Genomic DNA, 23,738 nt, shown 5'->3' with positions numbered 1-23,738 from the left:
CACACACACACACACACACACACACACACACACACACACACACACACTTCAGTTGCTTTTTGTCCAGTTGGTGTTTTTGTTTTGTTTTATTTCAGATTTTACTTTATATATGTTGTTTTGGCTGATGTGTCACTGTAATTGACTTCACTTGTTCTATAAACACTTTTTCACTCCAAAAAAATAAAAATGAATCCAAGAAGTGCATTAATGTTCCTTAGACTGTGGTGGTCAAAGCATCCGAGGTTCTGCAACAGAATCCTCCAAAGTTTGACAAGATCGAGGACATGGCCATGTTGACCTTCCTCCATGAACCAGCTGTGCTATTTAACCTCAAAGAGCGTTATGCGGCATGGATGATCTATGTGAGTAACCCACAATCCAAGAAACAAGTTTTATGTATGCTGTCACTCATTAAAGATGTGTCCGTGCTTAATTTTGCACCTATACTTAAATAAATATTGTTGCAATGGCATTAGTTGTCTCTATAAGTTGTGGACAAAAACAAAATAATGGCAAATGGTTGATGTGGTGTAATTTACGGGATACAGAGCTTAAATATAGCAACAAAAACGATTTGCTTTGTAAAGATACAGTGGAGTAAAGTCTACCTCAGCAGAGTATGAAGTGTGTGTCGTTATCCAAGCTTCTCCTTACTTTGCCTTTTTTTTTTTACTTACTTTGCATGTTCGTTTTCTCCACTAGAGATCTGAGGTTTCACTCTTTTTACTGACTCAAGTCTGTAAAAAGTCACTTGAGTCACGTAGCGGAGCAGTGAACAACTTAACCCAACTCTGAGATATAGAAAATAACTCTAATTTAACACTGATTGAAATCGATCGAGTAGTAGTAAACTATTAAAAAGGGACACAATAAAATGCATGGACAGTTGAGTGTCGGCAGAGTGTGGCATGGGACTTGTGGGTGAGTGAGTGAGTGATTTGTGCATTGAGTCAGACCCTCAGCTCAGGGCAGAGGCCGACTCCTGTCTGGGAGAAAGATTACTGAGTTAAAAACCATTGCCAATGTTGACGGCATTGTCGAGGAAGTGTAGCGCCCGCCCTCCAGAACCCCCTCAGGTAAACACTTGCCATTGTTTGCACCGTTAGCATTGTTAGCTGTTAGCTGTTGCTGTCAGCCATGGCCATGTTGAGAGCAGCTGAGAGGCAACATAAATGCTCAGAATCCTGTATATTGCACCTATAAAAAAGTAATCTTTTTTTCTGTGCCTCACAGACCTACTCTGGACTCTTCTGTGTGACTGTCAACCCCTACAAGGGGCTGCCAGTCTACAACCAAGAGGTGGTTGTTGCCTATAGAGGAAAGAAGAGGGCTGAAGCTCCTCCTCACATCTTCTCCATCTCTGACAATGCATACCAGTACATGCTGACTGGTAAAACCTAATAACACAAATACCGTTAACTTCTGTTACATGTAATGATGCTGAATCTTTATACTAACAAAGTTGTACTCTATGCTTGTTTTTGTAGACCGCGAAAACCAGTCAATTTTGATCACGTATGTAATGTCTAATACTTGAAACGCATAAATGACACTATATGCTCGGAAATAAAAAAAAATATTCTTCATTACGTCACTGTAGGTTTTTATCACTGACTTTCCAATTTCAGTGGAGAATCTGGTGCAGGAAAGACTGTCAACACAAAGCGAGTCATCCAGTATTTTGCAAGTATTGCAGCTGGAACCGTAAAGAAAGACCCCAATGCCAAGGACAAGGTAAATAATAAGCTCTGTCAAAGGTGTGAGTTGTCAGAGGGGTTCTGGTTAGTCTTAAACTGGCTAAAACTACAGATGACGCTACTACACCTTTTCACTGAAATACAATATACTTGTCTTACTTGCTTAGTTAAATTCCTAGTGTAAAGTAACAAGAGTGCACTGGCGACAAATCAAACTTATGACAAATAACAAATTCACCAACAATGGCTTAAACTCTCTTCAGGATTTCCACTTTCAACAGCTTCTGTGTTGCATAAGTTGGAGGTTAAGAAGTTCCTCAAAATTTCATAAACTGCCGCTAGAGGCTGCTGAAGTCTTCTATGTGTAGCGTGAAACATTAATAACACGGTGCGCATGCACGTCCGGAATGGGCTGCTTCAGTCGTTTGTCGAGAACCGGGGTAGCTGCTTGCATCCGCCAAGTGTGAAGTTGATTGGATGAACGGTTCTCTAGATATGCGAAGGACAGTCATATATACAAACACAGACAGACAGACAGAGAGACAGTCAGAGATTCCTTCCTTTATAGTTAGATGATGCTGGTACAGCACAACCATCTGGCACCACAGATGGTTGCACCACATTCGACACTGCACTCTTTTGTATCTTGAGCAATCCAACTGCCTAGTGTTACATCGATTGGATGAATAGTTCTCTAGATATGGGGAGGACAAAGACACACAGACAGATAGAGATTCCTCGCTTTATAGCTTGATTGAGCATACGCAATGTTCCTTTTTGACAGGGTACCCTGGAGGATCAAATCATTCAGGCCAACCCTGCTCTGGAGGCCTTTGGTAATGCCAAGACCATCAGGAATGACAACTCTTCCAGATTTGTGAGTGTCTAACCTTTATGTGACTAAATTGTGAATATTATATATTCAGTTTCCATAAAAACACAATCAGTGGAAGGAGCAGATATTAAGGTTTTCTTTCCAAAAACTGTATCCTTTCAGGGTAAATTCATCCGAATTCATTTTGATGCCAGGGGAAAGGTAGCCTCTGCTGATATTGAAACATGTAAGAACAAACACCCTCATCCTACATTCACTAATCCTGTAAATGTCATCTTATTCATGTTTTATGGCATACAGTAGTAATATAGTTGACATGACAATGACAATGACATGACAATTTTTCTGTCTTGTTTTTGTCACAGACCTTCTGGAGAAGTCCCGTGTGACCTTCCAGCTCAAGGCTGAGAGAGATTACCACATTTTCTACCAGATTCTGTCCAACAAGAAGCCTGAACTCCTGGGTTAGTGGCTCAGCGGTAGTTGGCCACCACTGAAAGAAAAAGTGGAAAACAAATGGAAAACCATAGCTGTCATTTGCTTTTCATTGTCCACTCTCTCTCTGTCCTCCAGAGATGCTGTTGATCACAAATAATCCCTATGACTACGCCTTCATCTCTCAGGGGGAAACCCAAGTGACCTCCATTGATGATTCAGAGGAACTGATGGCAACAGATGTCAGGCTCTCACTCGTTCCCTTTTTTTTTCACAATCATACATTGAACTCTAATCATAATGACACAATGAGTTACATGGGACTCATATCGAAACAACCCTGTGTAAAAAAAAAATGCAGGGGGGCTGTGATGGTTTAGTGACCGGCATAACAATGACATACAATCCACAAAGTCCAGGAGGAGTAACAGATTAATGTGTTTAAAGACTTATTGGATGCCAAAAGACTGAAAACAGGTTTATAATACTTAGAGAAAGATTTTTCCATCTCTAGAAAGCTATCACAGTAGCAACTATTTCATCTTTTCTCACAACGATCGCGAGGAATACTGTATGGTCAAAATACGGTGTGGTAGAAATACGGTGTGGTAGAAATACGGTATGGTCAAAATACGGTGCAGTAGAAATACGGTATGGTAAAAAGAAGGCGTTCAGGTTAGAATGTGATCTACCAGGAATGTGCACTTGCATGTATTTGATTGGACAACAATCTTGCTGGGGGTTTAACCAGGTTAAAATTTTTTAGGACGACCGTGTTCTTTTGCAGGACCTTTCTGCGTTCTGGCAATATTAATGAAGGAGGGTGCTGTATGTTTTTAAGTCACAAATTTATAATTTTGGTCAAAATTATATTACCGGCACAAATGTTTAGAAGTTATCATGTGCTCCTCCAAAGGAAGCCTTTGACGTTTTGGGATTTACTCAAGAGGAAAAGAACTCTGTATACAAGCTGACTGGTGCCATCATGCATCACGGCAACATGAAGTTCAAGACCAAGCAGCGTGAGGAGCAGGCAGAGGCTGATGGCACTGAAGGTGAGACAAGCTCTGTTTGTCAGGTTGGCTCAGAACCAACCAAGCGAGACACTGTTAACAGCCTTCACTTTTCCTTTTCAGATGTTGACAAAGTCGCATATCTGATGGGCCTGAACTCTGCCGACCTCATCAAAGGTCTTTGTCACCCAAGAGTCAAAGTAGGAAATGAGTGGGTCACCAAGGGACAAAGTGTCGCTCAAGTAAGAAGTAAAAAAGTCAACTTAAATTGTTGTTATACACAAGGTTCTATATCCAGGAAAACTTTATGCTTTCTATATGACTACTTCTGAAGAGACTGAAAAGTTGCATGAAAAAAACGTTTTATTAATTTGTATGCTTGGTATTAAATATGTTGCCTGTCCCCAAGGTGACCTATGCCGTTGGAGCTCTATCCAAGGCTATTTATGAAAAGATGTTTTTTTGGATGGTTGTTAGAATCAACCAGTCACTGGAGACCAGGCAGCCTCGTCAGTACTTCATTGGTGTACTGGACATTGCTGGATTTGAAATCTTTGATGTAAGTTAACTCATTAGCACACAATAAACCAGCCCACTCTTTCAACAGCTAACAAACATTAGCAACATGTTGCTTAACATTTTCATGCCTGATTTAATTTCTGCTCAATATCGATGTCATTCCAGTTCAACACCTTTGAGCAGATGTGCATCAACTTCACCAATGAAAAGCTGCAACAGTTTTTCAACCACCACATGTTTGTGCTGGAGCAGGAAGAGTACAAGAAAGAGGGCATTGAATGGACTTTCATAGATTTTGGTATGGACTTGCAGGCCTGTATTGACCTGATTGAAAAGGTAAGAGACTTGACTATTACATGTTCAGCCATACATGAAGATTGATTGATTTATTTTCTTCAAACCGCTCATGTTTTTGTCCCTTCAGCCCATGGGTATCATGTCCATCCTTGAAGAGGAGTGCATGTTCCCCAAAGCCTCTGATGCCACCTTTAAATCAAAGCTCTATGACAACCATCTGGGGAAATCTGCCAACTTCCAGAAGCCCAGAATTGTCAAAGGAAAACCAGAGGCTCATTTTGCCCTGATGCACTATGCTGGAACTGTTGATTATAATATTGTCAACTGGCTGGTGAAGAACAAGGATCCTCTGAACGAGACCGTTGTAGGACTCTACCAGAAGTCTAATCTCAGGGTGTTATCTGTCATCTTTGCAAATTATGCTGGAGCTGAATCAGGTACCTTGGCATGAATATCTTGTTTGGAAATTGCATGTTTTTCTTGTCTTGCTACACTTACACTTTCAGGTCATCTTTCTGAACAGCTGGGGTTGACAAAAAAGAGAAGAAGAAGAAGGGATCATCGTTTCAAACTGTGTCCGCTCTTCACAGGGTATTGTGATTTATTTTTTAAATTCTTGGATATGGTATTTTGTTTGATGCTAAATAATAATAATAATATATACTTTATTATATTAATATCATCAGGAGAACCTGAACAAGCTGATGACCAACTTGAGGTCTACTCACCCTCACTTTGTCCGCTGCATCATCCCCAATGAGACCAAGACTCCTGGGGCCATGGAGAACCCTCTGGTGATGCACCAGCTGCGCTGTAACGGTGTGCTGGAAGGCATCAGGATCTGCAGAAAGGGCTTCCCCAACAGGATCCTCTATGGAGATTTCAAACAGAGGTATTATTTAATTTAAGTCAGATACTGTACAATTCCAAACAAATGTTAAATAATGTCCTCCAAGATTTATTTTTTTTCTTTTCCAGATATCGCATCTTGAATCCTGCCGCCATCCCTGACGGCCAGTTCATTGACAGCAGGAAGGGAGCTGAGAAACTTCTTGGGTCTCTGGATATTGATCACAATCAGTACAAGTTTGGACATACAAAGGTATCATCTGAAGTTGTTCTGACATTGGGGAAAAGTGAAACATTTTATTTGGAGATGAAGAGGATGGCAAAAAATTAAAACACCTATTGGGGTTGTTAGGTGTTCTTCAAGGCTGGTTTGCTGGGTCTACTTGAGGAGCTAAGAGACGAGCGCCTCTCCAAAATCATCACTGCTATTCAAGCCAGATCCCGTGGTCTGTTGTCTCGTATTGAGTATCAGAAGATGGTGGAACGCAGGTAACCTTTGTGTCCAGCTGATGTCCAACGATTCAAAGATTAATGGTTTGTGATTTGTACAGTTAACTAAAGCATTCTATTATATTTAAAATGTGTATTTTAGAGAAGCATTACTAGTGATCCAATGGAATGTCCGTTCATTCATGGGGGTCAAGAATTGGCCCTGGATGAAGCTCTTCTTCAAGATCAAACCTCTGTTGAGATCTGCTGAATCAGAAAAGGAGATGGCCAACATGAAGGAAGAATTCCTGAAGCTGAAAGAGGCTTACGCAAAATCTGAGGCTCGTAGAAAGGAACTCGAGGAGAAAATGGTCTCTCTTCTTCAAGAGAAGAACGACTTGCAACTCCAAGTCCAAGCGGTGAGAATCCCACTCTACTGCCATTTTCTTTTGAACCTGTCATGAAGCTAATGAGATCAAATGTTTGTCAGGAGCAAGATAATCTTTGTGATGCTGAGGAAAGATGCGAGGGGCTGATCAAAAGCAAGATTCAGCTGGAGGGTAAATCCAAAGAGCTGTCTGAGAGACTGGAGGATGAGGAGGAGATGAATGCTGAACTGACTGCTAAGAAGAGGAAGCTGGAGGATGAGTGCTCTGAGCTGAAGAAAGACATTGATGACTTAGAGTTGACTCTGGCTAAAGTGGAGAAAGAGAAGCACGCCACTGAGAACAAGGTATGACATCTAACTTAACCATTTGCTTCATATCAGCAGCTTAATGCGGCATCCAGTAACCCGTCTTTTCTTGGCTCATAGGTGAAGAACCTGGTGGAAGAGATGGCTGCTCAGGATGAAATCATTGCCAAGTTGACCAAGGAAAAGAAAGCCTTACAGGAAGCTCATCAGCAAACGCTGGATGATCTGCAGAGTGAAGAAGACAAAGTCAACACTCTGACCAAGGCCAAGACTAAGCTGGAGCAGCAAGTGGATGATGTAAGAATCCATATCAAAATTGTACTACTTAGATGGTATTGTGAGTATTGATAATCAAGCAATTCACAAATGTTGTAATTACATTTATTTGCATTAAGCTTGAAGGATCTCTTGAGCAAGAGAAGAAGGTTCGAATGGACCTTGAGAGAGCCAAGAGAAAGCTGGAGGGCGACTTAAAGTTGACCCAGGAGACTGTGATGGATTTAGAAAATGACAAGCAACAACTCGAGGAGCGCCTGAAAAAGTACTAATTCATCATGACATTGTTAATTGACTTTGGTCATTTAATACAGTGTACATGGTTTCAATTAGCTAACACTGGTTTAAAAAAATGCTCCAGGAAAGACTTTGAGATCAGCCAGCTGAACAGCAAAATTGAAGATGAACAGGCCCTGATTATTCAACTCCAGAAGAAGCTGAAAGAGCTGCAGGTACAAACGTGCATTCGTGGGTCTTAAGGGAACGTTAATGTTTTCCCAAAGTATTGCTACATTTTGACACGTTCTGACACTAGGCACGTGTCGAGGAGCTGGAGGAAGAGCTGGAGGCAGAGCGAGCTGCCCGAGCCAAGGTGGAGAAGCAGAGAGCAGACTTGGCCAGAGAGCTGGAGGAGATCAGTGAGAGGCTGGAGGAGGCCGGTGGAGCAACATCCGCCCAGATTGAGATGAACAAGAAGAGGGAGGCCGAGTTCCAGAAACTCCGCAGAGACCTCGAAGAGGCCACTCTGCAGCATGAAGCCACTGCTGCCACACTCAGGAAGAAACAAGCCGACAGTGTGGCCGACCTGGGAGAGCAGATTGACAACCTGCAGAGAGTCAAGCAGAAACTGGAGAAGGAGAAGAGTGAGTTCAGACTGGAGCTGGATGACGTGGTCTCCAGTATGGAACAAATAGTAAAGTCTAAGGTATGTGCTCATGACGATGCTCAAGGTAAATTTCTACACTGGTGGAACTAACTGACAACCGTGTAGTAAACTGAATGATGACTGTTTAATACCTAGAGGTGATGCAACATCAGTAAACTGTGACCAAGAACACTTCCAACTTAAATCTGTTGTTCTTATCAGGCTAGTTCTGCGATAGGCAAAATGACGAACTAGCAATAAGTGTGCCAGAAATGTTGAAGTGCCCTTTCATCAGTATGCCAAATAACCTCTTTCACAGCCATTGGCAATTGTGCAGCCTGTAGTTATGGTAGTTCAATTGATCTTTTTCCCCACCCGCATTCAGCAAAGACCCGTCCTACTCTTCCTCTGATTGGCTAGTTGATTGGCATATTTTTCAAAAATGTATAATGCATATAATGCACATTATATGGATGGAATACAAAATGGACAATTACATTTTGATGCAGTGTCATTTTTAAAAAGAATGTTAATCTTAATGTTGAAACAGGCACACAGATTAACAAGAGAATTAAAAAAATTGGAACTTTATATTAAAAGTGTTGCCAAACTCTGGGCTAGTTGGACCAGACAAATCATAAACTCTTCTATCCCTCTAGGCTGGAACTGGGTGTGCAAGGTAGTATATACATGTCTAATGTTGAAAAGTAGTAAACAATGCCTGTGAACTATGGTTCATTTCTTTTGCAGACTAACTTGGAGAAGGCCTGCAGAACTTTGGAGGATCAAATGAATGAATACAGGAACAGGTATGATGAAAGTCAGAGATCTCTTAATGACTTCACCACCCAGAAAGCCAAGCTTCAATCTGAGAACGGTCAGTGTTACTCTTTTCACTTGAAAAAATAAAGTTTTAACATTTAACGTAGAAGAATGTAATTATAAAACCTACATTTTGCCTTTCTAGATGAGTTTTCAAGGCAGCTGGAGGAGAAAGAATCTCTTGTTTCTCAGCTTACCAGAGGAAAAAATTCCTACAATCAACAACTTGAAGATTTAAAAAGACAACTAGAGGAGGAAATAAAGGTATGAAAATGACAAAAATATATCAATTATTTTTACGTTTCAAAAATAAGTGAATGTCCGAGAGAAATACCCACATTATCAATATTCATCCAGGCCAAGAATGCTTTAGCCCATGCAGTGCAGTCAGCTCGTCATGACTGTGACCTCCTCAGGGAGCAGTATGAGGAGGAGCAGGAGGCCAAGGCTGAACTGCAGCGCGGCATGTCCAAGGCCAACTCTGAGGTGGCTCAGTGGAGAACTAAGTACGAAACTGATGCCATCCAGAGAACCGAGGAACTGGAGGAGGCCAAGTGAGTAAAACGTATTTTGACTAGAACAATTCAGCAAAGTTTAAAAGCAATCAACCCTGAATCAATTTATGATAATGCAGGAAGAAGCTGACTCAGCGTCTGCAGGATGCTGAGGAGGCTGTTGAAGCAGTGAACGCTAAATGTTCATCTCTGGAGAAGACCAAACACAGGCTGCAGAATGAGATTGAAGATCTCATGGTGGATGTGGAGAGGTCTAATGCTGCTGCTGCTGCTCTGGACAAGAAGCAAAGAAACTTTGACAAGGTTGAACTTAGAATACATCTGGCATCTTGGCTCCTTTAGACGGACAATTAGAGTAGAACTGACCTTTAAGCATACATATTTCAGGTGTTGGCAGAATGGAAACAGAAGTATGAAGAGTCTCAGTGTGAGTTGGAGAGCTCTCAGAAGGAAGCCAGGTCTATGAGCACTGAGCTCTTCAAACTCAAGAACTCCTATGAAGAATCTCTTGAACATCTGGAGACCATGAAGAGGGAGAACAAGAATCTGCAGGGTAATATATCGGCGATTGTGTCTAAACAGGTAATAGATGCTAATTGTGTGTGCCAAATTAAATACAACTACTTTCATACACAGAGGAGATTTCTGACGTCACTGAGCAACTTGGTGAGGGAGGAAAAACCGTTCATGAGTTGGAGAAACTCCGTAAGCAGCTGGAGCAGGAAAAGAGCGAGATTCAGTCTGCCCTTGAGGAAGCTGAGGTAAGACTAAAATCTCAAATCCTCAGTTTCTCAAAAGGAAGCCGTGAGTTGGAAAATGTATAAAGTTATCTATCTCAGGGTTCTCTGGAGCATGAGGAGGGCAAGATTCTCAGAGCCCAGCTTGAGTTCAACCAGATTAAGGCAGACATGGATCGTAAAGTAGTTGAGAAAGACGAGGAGATGGAGCAGTCCAAGAGGAACCTGCAGAGGATGATTGACACCCTGCAGAGCTCTCTTGAGGCAGAGACTCGCAGCAGGAATGAGGCTCTCCGTTTGAAGAAGAAAATGGAGGGAGACCTCAATGAGATGGAGATCCAGCTGAGCCAGGCCAACAGGCAGGCGGCAGAGGCCCAGAAACAACTCAAGGCTGTTCATGCACATCTGAAGGTAAACTAAGGACACACATTTTATTTTTTCAAGCACCTTACTATGGAATCGTTGTAACCGGAGGTTCTGAACTTCTTCCAGGATGCTCAGCTCCAGCTTGATGACTCTCTGCGATGCAATGATGATCTGAAGGAAAACAATGCCATGGTCGAGAGACGCAACAACTTGCTTCAGACTGAGCTGGAGGAGCTCAGGGCTGCTCTGGAGCAAACGGAGAGAGGTCGCAAACTTGCTGAGCAAGAGCTGCTGGACGTTAGTGAAAGGGTGCAGCTACTGCACTCACAGGTAAGATGCCGTGGATATCAATATGTCCTAGCATGTTTGTTTTACACACACTGTTACAATGCAAATTCAACTACTTATTTAAAACTAGAACACCAGCCTGATAAACCAAAAGAAGAAGCTGGAAGCTGATACATCCCAGCTTCAGACAGAAGTAGAAGAAGCGGTGCAGGAGTGCAGAAATACTGAAGAGAAGGCCAAGAAGGCCATTACTGATGCTGCCATGATGGCAGAGGAGCTGAAGAAAGAGCAGGACACCAGCGCTCACCTGGAGCGCATGAAGAAGAACATGGAGCAAACCATCAAAGACCTGCAGCACCGTCTGGATGAAGCTGAACAGATCGCCTTGAAGGGAGGCAAGAAGCAGTTGCAGAAGCTCGAGGCCAGGGTGAGTGTTTCTCGTGATGTGTTATTGTTGGCAATTATGGCGAAGGAGTTATTAGGTGGGTTATCCAAAACATATTTTCCCTGACCAGGTGAGGGAGCTGGAAAGTGAAGTGGAAATGGAGCAGAAGAAAAGTGGTGACACTGTGAAGGGCATCCGTAAATACGAGCGCCGCATCAAGGAACTGACCTATCAGGTTCGTAGCATGAAGCTAGCTTCATTAATTGGCATGTGTGGTTAAAGTTATTCAAAAAGAAAAATAACGTAATAACCTTATTCACAAAGACTGAGGAGGACCGCAAGAATATTGCCAGGCTCCAAGATCTGGTGGATAAGCTGCAGCTGAAAGTGAAAGCCTACAAGAGAGCTGCTGAAGAGGCTGTAAGTGTCGAGATGTAAGTTTTGATCCGGCTTCTTCGTCTTTCAATGTGTAACTACATATTTATTTTGTTCATCCTAAACAGGAGGAGCAGGCTAATGTTCATCTTGGCAAGTTACGCAAGCAGCAGCACGAGCTGGATGAGGCTGAGGAGAGAGCCGACATCTCTGAGTCTCAGGTCAACAAGCTGCGTGCCAAGACCCGTGACGCTGGCTCCAAGGTTTGAAGCATGCACTCTGCAGCAGGTGCACAGCGCCTCACCCTACCACATGCTGCTCTCTGCTGGCTGCATTTAACACCTTGCACTGCTCTTCAAGCATTAGCACAAATACATGTTTGGTACATTGCAGAGTTTCGGTTTGTATTAGTCTGTTAATGAATATGTTGCTTTGTGGCATTCAAGCATTACTAATCTGAAGCCCTAACAGCTGTTTCTCTTTTTCTTTCTTTCCAATTTCCCCGGCTGTAACAGAAAGGGTTTGATGAGGAGTGAAGCTTTGGAACCTGGAGAAATCCTTTTGCCTGCTGTGTGATGTAGATTTACAACCAAGTGCTCGGCCCACATTGAGTTTCCTGAAATTTCGAGAATATAGTTTTAATACTTTGGAAAAAAAAGACATAAATTGCGATAATTCATTTTTAATTCAATTAGACTAAAGTCTTAATAATCCCCCCCCAAAAACTTGTAATATTAGCAAAATGAAGACGTAACTTTAAGTCGAGATTTTCATACTTGTGGTAGCAAACAGATGAGAGCGGTGTCGTCAAATGATTGATGTTTCACCAATCATATTATGAGAGTAAGATGAAAGCAGTTACATGATGGATGAGCCAATAACCAGATGGGTTTTGTAGCAGCAGCTGGAGCTCAGCAGTGTTCTGGTTTTCTCCAGACAGCTGAGAACAGAGTTCCGTCATGGTGCTGATGTGAATGATGTGATGGCAGCCAAACTCTACCTGTCCTACAGTCTACTGTGCATTATGTTATTACTCTGCACTCTGCTGATATGATAGCACCTCATCTCACCCTGGATGAGACTAGGTTTAGGGAAGTGTCTGTGCACTGCTCTTCACTGAAGGTGGAAAACTGAAACTAACTGTTTAAAAACATCATAAATCTCACCATTGTGTGGCTAATTGTCCACAAAAATGTAAACTTCACCACCTCCGATAAAGTGCTGCACACAGCTGGATTCCTCAGCTTTTCAATGGGAAGCGTCCTGGAGTAGAGAGACCCAAACATAGCAAGGGTGACTGAAAGGGAGGGAGGAGCAGAGGAGACGTGACAATACGGTCCAAACATCAGTCCAAATAACTGTAGGCCACAGTAGCCTATGGACTGTCAAGAAATGCTAAAACATGCCCCTGCAATCCAACTATAAGCATAACATACTGTATGCGTAGAAGCAACCTTTTCTGTTTTGACTTTATTCTCAAAATATTGAGAATTTTTTTCATGAAATATTTCAACTTCTTTCTTGTAATATGATGACTTAATTCTCGAAATCTCAGATCTTTTTTTTTCTAACAGTGATTTTAAGACTCCATCATATATATCCCTAAACTATTAACTATTCACAGCCTGTAGTGCTTAATAAAATCTCATCAAGCTGTTGCACAACATTGTTTTCTTTTATTTAATACAAAACAGCAACAACGATTGTGTTCATGGAACTTTGTAGAGGAAATACTGTATTTAAAGTAACTTAAAGCTGCAGTTGGTCATTTTCATAAAAATAACTTTTTGTCATATTTACTTAAACTCAATATCCCGACAGTAGTACAGGAGACTGATAATCTGTGCTAAAATCAGCATCCTCTTGGTGCTCCTAATGGCATTTGCAAGATTCCACCACGCCCAAAGGAAAACAGCCAATCAGAGCCGAGGAGTCTCTTGACTTTGTCAATCACTGTCATATATCAATCACACTGTCACTAGGCAGGGCTGATTTAATATAAATCAAGATTATGATACTGCATTGCCTATTTCTTGCCTCAAATGATTTCAGAAACATATTTTCGTGTACTGTTTAAAATGAAAAAACTTGTTGAAAACAGTCGAGCCAAAACCAAGCACCGCCCACCGACTGGAACAAACTTTCTCGTTTTACAGCTAAACAGTACGCTTAAACAGGGTTTCTGAACACATTCAAGACAAGAAATAGACAATACGGTAACAGAATCTTCATTCATATTTGATCAGCGCTGCCTCCTTTGACAGTTTGATCTGAACTTTTTCTTTGGCCGGCGGTGGAATCTTCTAAATGCCATTAGGAGGCAGAGGAACCTAATTGTATCACAGATTATCTGTCTCATGTACTGCTGTCAGGATATATTGACAGTTTGAGCAAACATGGCAAAAAGCTATTTTCCTAAAAGTTACCATCTGCAGCTTTAATACATATATTATATTGACTGGTCAGTAGCAACATAGAAGTTACAGTAGTTATATTTTGGATTATAAAAAGAACAATAAGGGGTGAAATACATAATTCTACATATGAATTGGTATACAGTTTAGTGTTACAGTTTAGTGAACCAATAAAATTGCCATCATCAATTCCTGTGAAGTAAACAGGATTTGATGGTGGCCATACTCCCTTTTCTATGAGGATAAGTGGAGTGAGATTGATCAAAATGTTTATATGTAAATTATCATGTAAGCCAGGCGTCAATGTGGGAATGAGCAGAAAGACCGTAAGTAGGAAAACTCAGGAGGGGCAATAAACCGTGGTGGCAGAGGGCCTAAAAAGTGGCAAGTGGAGGTGAAGTGATTGCTAAAAGAGAGCGAGATAAAACAAATCCCCTTTATCTTTAAATAGAGTTAAAGAAAGCCCGAGAGCCCAGGCCTCAAGGTCAACGATAGCCCAATGCTCGTACTCAGGCCCACCATAATACCATGCATAATCACTTGCAGCTGCTCAGTAAATACTTGTCCATGCCTGCCTGCTCCTCCAAATGGCTAGGGAGGACTACAAAGAATCATCAACCAAATATCTAGTTCATATACTGAAAAGAAACAACAAGCAAAAACAACAAATTATATTTATCAATGTTCTCTTTAACACTGAACCAAGAGTGCTACCCTTACCTGTCAGTCTAGAGCTTTGCCTGGCTGCCAGGTCTCAGTCATTGTTACTGCTGCTGGAGACTAAATAATGATTTGGGGCAGGAGGAGGGAGGCCCCAGACCCCCATTGTGTGAAATTCAGGGAGTCCTGTCACGTCTCTTATTACGTGTCATGTACTTAACTCCCTGAGCGACCACGCAGGTAACTGTTAGCTAATGAAAGCACATTCGCAGTATGTGTTGAGGATTATCAGCACGATTAACAGGACATCTGAGCCCACGGTCAGAATGACGAGGAGGACTGACCGAAGATGGAACAGTTCACCACCTCTATAATTAGACCATCTTTAACATGGTTGATGATGCTTGTGGTCTTAACTCAGGAGTTTAACACTTTCATAGTTTTTACAAAAAACGCAGTTTGCTACACTGACTGCCTTAGCATGATGGTGATATATTTATAGGCTGTGTATGAAAGACAAGGTCTCTCTCAGGGTATTCCCTCTGCTACTCATTTTCTTCTCCAGCAGCAGCAGCAACATCAGCGGTAGTTTGGGAAAAGTAAAATTGGTTTGTTACCATGCATTGGGTTGGACAAATAAAGAAAAAAACGCCATGTCCAGGAAGGATGATGTCACCCCTCAAGATGATATTTGATGCAAAAGCACCAGAGCAATGACCAGAATGCACCAAAGATGGGGAGTAAAGGTTAAATAAAGACAAAGACCAGGGGCCACATACATAATGATTCACTAGTTAATGGACCGGTGTGTAGCATTTTGGGGAATCTATCAGCACAAATGGAATATAATATTCATACCTATGTTTCCATTGGTGCATAAACACCTGAAACTAAGAGTCGTCATGTTTTCGTTCATATATCTACAAAGGGAGCTGGTCCTCTTCATGCAGCCACTGCTAGATGCTAGCTCCTACACGCTGTCCCTTTAATTGCAGAAATGAACAGAACCATAAAAACCTGCTGTACTCTATGTACCAACCTGGATCAACAACTTAGAGACTAAAACAATATTAATAAACTGTATTTATAAAGCACTCGTATAAGAAAACAATAAAACAATTATAAAGTTATTGGTAAAATCTGAGGAAAACTTTCTGGCAAAATTGAGTTTCAAATAAAAAGAAAAAAGGTTACTATGAAGACCAGTTTAAATGCCAGAGACACGTATCTAAATGCCCCATCTATTTCTCCTTCTCCAGGTTGTATGTAATTAACTACAATATTCTCTGGTTGTGACATAAACAAATCATGTCAATCATGTTTCCTTTAATGAATACAAGTTTGAACTGTGAGGTCAGTGTTGTCTTCACTTGGTCTTTAGAAGGGGCATGGCATCTCTCACTTCCATTTGGCACCCTGACGCCAGCTGTCAGTAATGGGGCCGGGAGCCGACCTATCAGAATGGAAATAATCTCAGCACTTGTCACCAGCTGTTGACCCTCCTTTTGTCTCTTGACCTCTGAAGGGGCCGTGATTACTGGTGCTAGTGACAGGTTGTGCATTATAGTTCCTAACAGGGGAGTTGAGACCATCGGGAAGTTCCAGAAGAGTCCCGAATGGCCGATCTATTCTAGGCCAGTGGTCATTGAGTTTTTACCTTTCCATTTCTAATGTCAGTAGTTACTGTATGGTCCTCAGTCGTGGCGTGTGGGCCCACGGAGCCACAGAAGGCACAGAGCGGATCGCTGACTGTCAGACTTGGCCAATCTAATACTTTCAATACTGAGGGGGGTTACAAGCAGCCCCTCCCAGTTTGAGATCTGACTGATTCCATCTTAAAGTCCCAGACTAAATTACAGTCTCAGTAGCCTATGTCCCTGGTTGCTATACATAATAACTAATGTATGTTGAATAAGCTGTATGGGTTATAAATGATTAAAGGTGCTACATACAAAACTGGGAGCATTTTGATTTGACTCTCAATGGCTCTGAACATGGTGACGGTTGAGCCGGCAGCTTGTAGCTAATAGTGCTAACAGCACTAACAGGGCAAACTTTGGCAACAGTGCTGACTAAGCTAACTGTGTTTACTTGAGGGGTAACCAGCGTGTGGGTGGGGGAGTGACTTCATCCTCTGCTCAGGTAGACATTACTCTTAGATAATACTTGTTAACTGCTTTATCAATACTCTGAATATCATATATTCTGCCTTTAAATATTTATGCGAGACAGAACCCAGCTGGAGGCCATCATCTGCTACAAGTGATCCCAGAAGCAAGCAAAGGGCAGGGTCCCGAAAGCCTCTGAGGCTGTTCTCCTCAATCAGTGCCGTGTGCTAAACAGGAATTTCACACAGTTATCTTTGTCCTGCAAAGACACGACGCCATGTCAACGGCACTGTAACTGCGAGGGCCGGCTCGCACCCGCCGCTGACTGATAATGGGAGAAGGCTTCCACGGTGACCTCGGCATCGCATCGCAGCATGTCGCGCTGACATAGCCCTCCATTGTGTATCATCATTACCGCCTTTCAGTGAATCTCAAGCATGTCACCTGTGGCAGACCTCTGTCTATGTTGCCTCGCACTTGTCGCCTGGTTAATCTCACAGAGTCCTGTTCTTTATTTAGACCGCCCCATGCGGTATCTGGTGGCTGTTTATATTACCCCAAAGTCCATTCTATGATAACTTAACGCAATATGTTACCAATGCCTCACTGCGACTCCACCTAAGCCTTCTGGGTAATTGACACCCATACATGACATGCTTATCTAGAATATCCCGCCAAATATTTTCTACGTCTTCCGTTGTGTTTAGAAAACAATACCAGTACTTTGCATTTACGGAATACTCTGGATTCATTTTCATTATGCAAAGAATGTTAACTCTGCTTTTTAGTTTTTTTGCTGCTTATTTCTTTGTCAATCTCCAACATTTATTATTTAAAAGTTTATCTTTTGTAAATTTAGAAATATATTGAATTAGAATGTAATGTGATGATTTCTAATTTTCAAAACAGATATATAATACCTGGCTATTTTCACTCTAGATTCTAGCGATATGCTAAAATGCTTGCTTACATTTTTTATTGGATGATTTTTTTTTTACTTTGCGTGAAAGTGCAGATCATCAAGGAAACATTATATAATAGTATATAAACATATTTTTAACATGTTTTCTCTCATTTTCATTTATATTGGTAATATTTCCATTTGTCCTCTAATAGCAAACAGCTGTTTGTCCACATTTCAATTACATCAATGATCATCTTTGATCGACCTGCCTGACAAAAAAAGAAAAGGTCTGACAAATAAATATTTAAAGTAAAAATAAAATTAGAAAGATTTTAACATCCTAAAGTTTATCATGTCACCATCTGTTTAAATATCACCACATCTATTTTAATCATAGACCATTCAAATCCATTAAAACAGTTTTTGATAGGTATAGGTCTTGCCTGTCCGAAGTGAGGATGCTTCTGCTCATGTATTGTTCCTGTAACAGAAGCTCACTTAAGGGATGATGAGAAAGGAATTCCTCCCAGTGTCTTTTTAAAGAGTGAGTTGTGGTCCCCCGGCTGCTTGAGGATACCTATGATTAATCACTGCACTGCATGGAGCTCCTAATATGGCCTCGTCAGGAGACCCCATCGCTGATAACACTCTGACCTGCTGATTTCTATATTGCTCTCCGCCACTCATTAACCCCCTCCCCTCACGCACCCCCCGACCCCACGCAGACACAATAACATTCCTGGACCCTGAACGCTCCTCCATATTTGGCAGAGAGGCTTTGTTTATAAGGGGAACTCATGGTGAAACCCCCAACAGGTCACCATTCTATCTCAAGGTAAGGTGCGGGGACAATGGCTCACACAACACTTTGAGCATTACCTGTGTTGGTGTGGGCTTCAGACTGCTCTCATCAATTTCCATTATTTACTTCCTCAGGACCATTACACCTCAGTCTCCTTGGTAGGGATTGGTAAGGTAAGAGCAACTGAAAAATGAAAATGCGTTTGATTGGAAAAGCAATAAAATCTAACACCAATATGTGATAAATTAACTAATACAAAACTGACAATATTGGCATATGCAGTGTTTTTATTCTGAATTTCAATCATTTTTTCCTGTAGACAAGGTGAAAAATGGGCGATGCTGTCATGAGAGATTTCGGGGCAGCAGCCTCTTACCTGAGGAAGTCAGACAGGGAGCGTCTGGAGGCCCAGACCCGTCCCTTCGACATGAAGAAGGAGTGCTTCGTTCCGGATACGGATGAGGAGTTCGTGAAGGCTTCTGTCACCAGCCGTGAGGGGGACAAAGTCACTGCTCAGACTGCAAAAGGGAAGGTCAGTGAGCTGGCAGGCACAGCTGCTCTGGATGCAACTGGTTTCATAACTAAGACACAATGGTACAATGCAAGGGATGATTCAGGTCCATTTGTCCTTTAGTTCTACAGAGCAGTGAAACAATAGGAGACTGATGCTCCTACTGCGGGATCACACAGAAAAGCATTACATTAACATTCACTATCTCCATTTTCAGACTGTCACAGTGAAGGAGTGCGATGTCCACCCTCAGAACCCGCCGAAGTTTGATAAAATTGAAGACATGGCGATGCTCACCTTCCTCCATGAGCCAGCTGTGCTGTTTAACCTCAAAGAGCGTTACGCAGCGTGGATGATCTATGTGAGTTGAGGCAAAGACTGTATCCCTCACCTATAGTACAACTACAGCATAATTGTATCTTTTAAAATCATTAACTCCCTCTATTTCATTCTCACAGACCTACTCTGGACTCTTCTGTGTGACTATCAACCCCTACAAGGGGCTGCCAGTCTACAACCAAGAGGTGGTTGTTGCCTATAGAGGAAAGAAGAGGACTGAAGCTCCTCCTCACATCTTCTCCATCTCTGACAATGCATACCAGTACATGCTGACTGGTAATTCCCCTTCAGTTATTATAACATTCACAGAGAGGTGAATCCTAGAATCCTCCAGTGATACTTTCTTCTCTTTTCCAGACAGAGAAAATCAGTCAATTCTCATCACGTAAGTTGTGTTTTCGTGTTATCCAGTTGAGAATGATATATATCTGTGAGAAATATTGTTTGTTTTGTGAGTTTTTGCTGATATGCTTCAGTTACTCCCGGTAATGTATATTGTTATTTTAAGTGGTATGTTATCAGTGAACAGTTGCGTTTGTTGATGCCACAGTGGAATAAAGCACCTAAATATGAACATTAACATTATATTATAGATTTACTGGCAAGAAACGAAATAGCCAAACAATAATCAGGGTGTATTCTCAGCCTGTTCTCATACCAATGGCATCAAAGAACTGCGCTTTGTCACATCCCTCAGCATCTGATAACGACACACATCCCCTTTACCATCTGCATGAGATGCACAGGGCTCCCAAGTAACTACAATGTTAACCCATCCACTACATTATTAGACCTTCAGGATGTTAGGATGTAGTACGTTGACAGAAAACACTCTTTCGACCGGTGTTAGAGACAGGTGCTGCTGTCCTAAAGTGTTGTTGAGTCATTTTGAAGTTATGTTAGTTATGTTGGTGACTTAAGTTCACGTACCTATTCTAAACCCACCCATGATGTTTTTCCTAAACCTGAGTAATTGGTTGTGTTGCCTAAACTAAGTTTACATACTTATTTTAAACCCAACCATGATGTTTTTCCTAAACCTAACTAAGTTATTTTGTTGCCTAAACCTAAGCAAGTGTTTTTGTTTAAATTAACAACGTTAACCACGTAAGTTAACCACGTGTTTATTGCGACCAGTACTTGGCTGCCATGTGTGTAAGAAAATGATGCTAAAGCATCAATATTGTCTTTAATCAAACAACCTGAATAGTTGGAGAGGCTGCACTGTGTGTTGTCAACTTATCAAACACATTTGTGTCTTCAGGGGAGAATCTGGTGCTGGTAAAACTGTCAACACCAAGAAAGTCATCCAGTACTTTGCCAGCATCGCAGCTGCAGGCGGGAAGAAGGACGCAGGCTCTGACAAAAAGGTTATAATGCTGAAACATTTAACGGCACATTGAATAATGTTCTTTAGATTTGAACTATTTGAACAAATGTTGCACTCCTCAATTCTTTCAGGGAACCCTGGAGGATCAAATCATTCAGGCTAATCCTGCTTTGGAGGCCTTTGGGAATGCCAAGACCATCAGGAATGACAACTCTTCTAGATTTGTAAGTTTCTGTCTGTAATGAAATACCCCTTTGTGCCAATTCTAATTAACACATTTTCATTGGCATCATTTTTAGGGCAAATTCATCCGAATCCACTTTGCAGCCAGTGGAAAGCTGGCCTCAGCTGATATTGAGACATGTAAGCAGTCTTTTCTCTTTGCTTTTCATTTTGTCTGTTCACATGTTCTTAATGATCACCAAACCCACTCACATAATGCAAATGTCTATACAGATCTGCTGGAAAAGTCCCGTGTCACCTTTCAGCTTAAGAATGAGAGAGATTACCACATCTTCTATCAGATTCTGTCTCAGAAGAAACCTGAGCTGCTTGGTAAATAAAAAACTGATCTGTGACCAGTAGCAACAAGTAGTTGTAATGTTGCTACATCCCTACTGGCATACAGAATCTAACACTTCTGTGTTGCTTCTCAGAGATGCTGCTCATCACCAACAACCCCTATGACTACGCCTTCATCTCCCAAGGAGAGACGACAGTAGCCTCCATCAATGACTCTGAGGAGCTGATGGCCACTGATGTGAGTAGGGATGAACCATGATGTCTAATCATGGAGCCGGCCACTCACACCAAAAAGTCAAGTAAAAGGGTGACATTTTACAATAACCATCATCACTAAATGGTTAATTAAACTTTAGTTAATAGTTATCTAAATGTTGACAAACAATGGCATGATAATTATTCATGTTTACTTATTATTAGTTATGCTATAATTTATGTTATTTTATCATTAGTTTGTGTAATATAAAACATTTAGAAACTATATATTTCATCATAGCTAATATAATAGAAGATAACAATTACCTTTTGATTACATTTGTAAACAATTTATTACAGATTTTATTTTTGCATATATTATAAGATTTGATAAGCTATATCAAGTATTTGTTAATGATTACCAAATGATTTGTAAACCTTTAAGTAATTGTTTGTAAAACATCTATAAACCCGAAATAGATAGGACCAAAAACCAATTGTTAACCATTGACTATTAACTATTTATCTCAATAATGTTTTAATAGATAGTAATAGATGCTTTACAAAGTATTTATTAGCCATTTAAAAAGGTATTATAATCATCAGCAGCTGTATAATATTCATCCAAATAATGTGAGTAGATTGTTAATGGTTATTAATTAGGTTGTCAACAAAGTGTTACAGGTATCTGATCTATAATGTTTATTCAGTAGATGTTTTACAAATGATTTCTTAAAAGAAAAATCATTTGGTAATCTTTAATAAATGCTTTGTTAAAGGTATATATATATAGAGAGAGAGATTTAGAGCATTTCAATTGCCTCTCAATGGCTCTCAACATGTCGACAGCTGAGCCAGCAGCTCGCAGTGCTAACAGCGCAAACTTTGGCCACATTGCAGACAGAGCTAATGTGTGGAGGAGCAGGAGGGTGGGCTCTAACATTTCTACCAACAGTGGGATCAGCTGTAACCGCCGTATGAGCGCAGTGCAAAGTGGCGGCCGTGAGCTAACCAGAGGGGCACGCTCACATAGAATAACATGCACTAACATGCACTAACATGCACTTAAGGGCGCGCAGATGGCCCAGCTATGTAAGGAAAGCAAGTGAAATCTTGGATAACAACACACACAGAGGAGTGACTACATTCTCTGCTCAGGTAGACAATACTGCACTATATCTTTACATAGATGATAGCTTTTTGCTGCTATATTAATGCTCTAAATCCTATATATTGCACCTTTAATATCGTAAATAAACTGTTATGATGTGTGCAACAATAAACTGTTCAAATAAAGTAAATTAAAGCATCACTAATAATTAGTAAACATTATTCATTATTATTCTTATTGTTTGTTAACAGGATAATAACTATTAACTAAAGTTGAACTAACTATCAATTTACCATTTATTAATGATGGCTAGTATAAAGGGTGAGGGTTGTTGAAAAATGCTCTGGCTTCCTGCATGTTATTTCGCATCTAGCTGTTGATCTAGCATTATGAAACTTGATGTCACTTATAACCCAGTATCATTGTGTCTCTAGCCAAAGATTTAAATAGACTCGATTAGATTCCAACTATGGTTATAACGTGGGATCATGGTGGCTCAGAGAGCACATTCTATCTTATCCCCCGGATCTCTCCTGCCACTCTACTGTGTACCCGAATACAATCTAAAAAGTCAATGACATATCAAATATAATATCCCTCTTCCCAATTTAGGATGCCAAAACTAGCACAAATGTTGAGAACTTATCCTGTGCTCCTCCACAGGATGCCTTTGACGTACTGGGCTTCACTCAAGAAGAGAAGAACGGCATTTACAAGCTGACTGGTGCCATCATGCATCACGGCAACATGAAGTTCAAGAACAAGCAGCGTGAGGAGCAGGCAGAGGCTGATGGCACTGAAGGTGAGACAAGCTCTCTGATCAGGGACATGAAACATGTCAGAATTGAATGAGTTTATTAAGAGATTATGCATTTTCTCAGGTATTGACAAAGTCGCATATCTGATGTGCCTGAACTCTGCCGACCTCATCAAAGGTCTCTGTCACCCACGAGTCAAAGTAGGAAATGAGTGGGTCACCAAGGGACAAACTGTCCAGCAGGTAATAATGCAACTTATTGTAAGGTGTTCCTAAAGTACAATAGATAAAGGAAGAAACACTGACTGCAAAACAAAGGCTATTTACTGTAGCTTTCAACGGTTGGATTTTCCTTTAGGTGTACTATGCTGTTGGCGCACTGTCTAAATCAGTGTATGAGAAGATGTTTCTGTGGATGGTGATGAGGATCAACCAATCCCTGGACACCAGGCAGCCCCGCCAGTACTTCATTGGTGTACTGGACATTGCTGGATTTGAGATCTTTGAAGTGAGCTTCTTCTATATAATATATATTATACAGGCAACTTTATTTAATCAACTCCATCTTTTTCAATTTAATGCAGGTAACACATATACGAGTATGAAAATGACTACTTACTTATAAATACTTTTGTCACATTTCATTCCAGTTCAACACCTTTGAGCAGATGTGCATCAACTTCACCAA

The 23,738-nt window shown here is 41.1% G+C and overlaps 2 protein-coding genes across 4 annotated transcripts in view; both read left to right on the top strand.

The window, feature by feature from the left end:
* The window catches only part of LOC116399797 (myosin-7-like), a 30,654-nt gene that overhangs the window by 1,302 nt on the left and 5,614 nt on the right, over positions 1 to 23,738 (top strand). The window contains exons 4-39 of one of the 3 annotated variants that reach the window (XM_031877205.1): positions 219 to 362; positions 1,234 to 1,390; positions 1,488 to 1,515; positions 1,629 to 1,734; positions 2,482 to 2,574; positions 2,695 to 2,758; positions 2,898 to 2,996; positions 3,106 to 3,209; positions 3,884 to 4,022; positions 4,104 to 4,222; positions 4,390 to 4,539; positions 4,665 to 4,835; positions 4,924 to 5,233; positions 5,320 to 5,387; positions 5,483 to 5,688; positions 5,775 to 5,898; positions 5,998 to 6,134; positions 6,238 to 6,493; positions 6,565 to 6,807; positions 6,889 to 7,065; positions 7,164 to 7,309; positions 7,406 to 7,496; positions 7,580 to 7,969; positions 8,660 to 8,786; positions 8,877 to 8,995; positions 9,089 to 9,285; positions 9,366 to 9,549; positions 9,634 to 9,799; positions 9,883 to 10,007; positions 10,086 to 10,394; positions 10,476 to 10,679; positions 10,768 to 11,064; positions 11,153 to 11,257; positions 11,347 to 11,442; positions 11,526 to 11,660; positions 16,704 to 17,643. In XM_031877205.1, the coding sequence (XP_031733065.1) occupies positions 219 to 362; positions 1,234 to 1,390; positions 1,488 to 1,515; positions 1,629 to 1,734; positions 2,482 to 2,574; positions 2,695 to 2,758; positions 2,898 to 2,996; positions 3,106 to 3,209; positions 3,884 to 4,022; positions 4,104 to 4,222; positions 4,390 to 4,539; positions 4,665 to 4,835; positions 4,924 to 5,233; positions 5,320 to 5,387; positions 5,483 to 5,688; positions 5,775 to 5,898; positions 5,998 to 6,134; positions 6,238 to 6,493; positions 6,565 to 6,807; positions 6,889 to 7,065; positions 7,164 to 7,309; positions 7,406 to 7,496; positions 7,580 to 7,969; positions 8,660 to 8,786; positions 8,877 to 8,995; positions 9,089 to 9,285; positions 9,366 to 9,549; positions 9,634 to 9,799; positions 9,883 to 10,007; positions 10,086 to 10,394; positions 10,476 to 10,679; positions 10,768 to 11,064; positions 11,153 to 11,257; positions 11,347 to 11,442; positions 11,526 to 11,660; positions 16,704 to 16,778 (5,661 nt within the window). In that variant the 3' untranslated portion in view covers positions 16,779 to 17,643. Of the gene's footprint in view, positions 1 to 218; positions 363 to 1,233; positions 1,391 to 1,487; positions 1,516 to 1,628; positions 1,735 to 2,481; positions 2,575 to 2,694; positions 2,759 to 2,897; positions 2,997 to 3,105; positions 3,210 to 3,883; positions 4,023 to 4,103; positions 4,223 to 4,389; positions 4,540 to 4,664; positions 4,836 to 4,923; positions 5,234 to 5,319; positions 5,388 to 5,482; positions 5,689 to 5,774; positions 5,899 to 5,997; positions 6,135 to 6,237; positions 6,494 to 6,564; positions 6,808 to 6,888; positions 7,066 to 7,163; positions 7,310 to 7,405; positions 7,497 to 7,579; positions 7,970 to 8,659; positions 8,787 to 8,876; positions 8,996 to 9,088; positions 9,286 to 9,365; positions 9,550 to 9,633; positions 9,800 to 9,882; positions 10,008 to 10,085; positions 10,395 to 10,475; positions 10,680 to 10,767; positions 11,065 to 11,152; positions 11,258 to 11,346; positions 11,443 to 11,525; positions 11,661 to 11,912; positions 13,062 to 16,703; positions 17,644 to 23,738 lie in introns of those variants that run through there. The other 2 variants (XM_031877206.1, XM_031877207.1) reach the window with 2 other exon arrangements.
* LOC116399799 (myosin-6-like) lies at positions 17,745 to 23,709 on the top strand. Its single transcript, XM_031877208.1, has 14 exons — positions 17,745 to 18,318; positions 18,420 to 18,458; positions 18,605 to 18,817; positions 19,014 to 19,157; positions 19,255 to 19,411; positions 19,493 to 19,520; positions 20,400 to 20,505; positions 20,597 to 20,689; positions 20,765 to 20,828; positions 20,922 to 21,020; positions 21,122 to 21,225; positions 22,957 to 23,095; positions 23,175 to 23,293; positions 23,409 to 23,709. The coding sequence occupies exons 3-14, from the start codon at positions 18,617 to 18,619 to the stop codon at positions 23,673 to 23,675; spliced, it is 1,521 nt and encodes a 506-aa protein (XP_031733068.1). The 5' UTR covers positions 17,745 to 18,318; positions 18,420 to 18,458; positions 18,605 to 18,616; the 3' UTR covers positions 23,676 to 23,709.

The sequence above is a fragment of the Anarrhichthys ocellatus genome, unplaced genomic scaffold (genome assembly GCF_004355925.1).
Source record: "Anarrhichthys ocellatus isolate YVR2014 unplaced genomic scaffold, GSC_Weel_1.0 scaffold129, whole genome shotgun sequence".
Classification (NCBI taxonomy): Eukaryota; Metazoa; Chordata; class Actinopteri; order Perciformes; family Anarhichadidae; genus Anarrhichthys; species Anarrhichthys ocellatus.
Note: the sequence above shows the minus strand (reverse complement) of the source record. Positions and strands in the feature narration are given on the sequence as shown.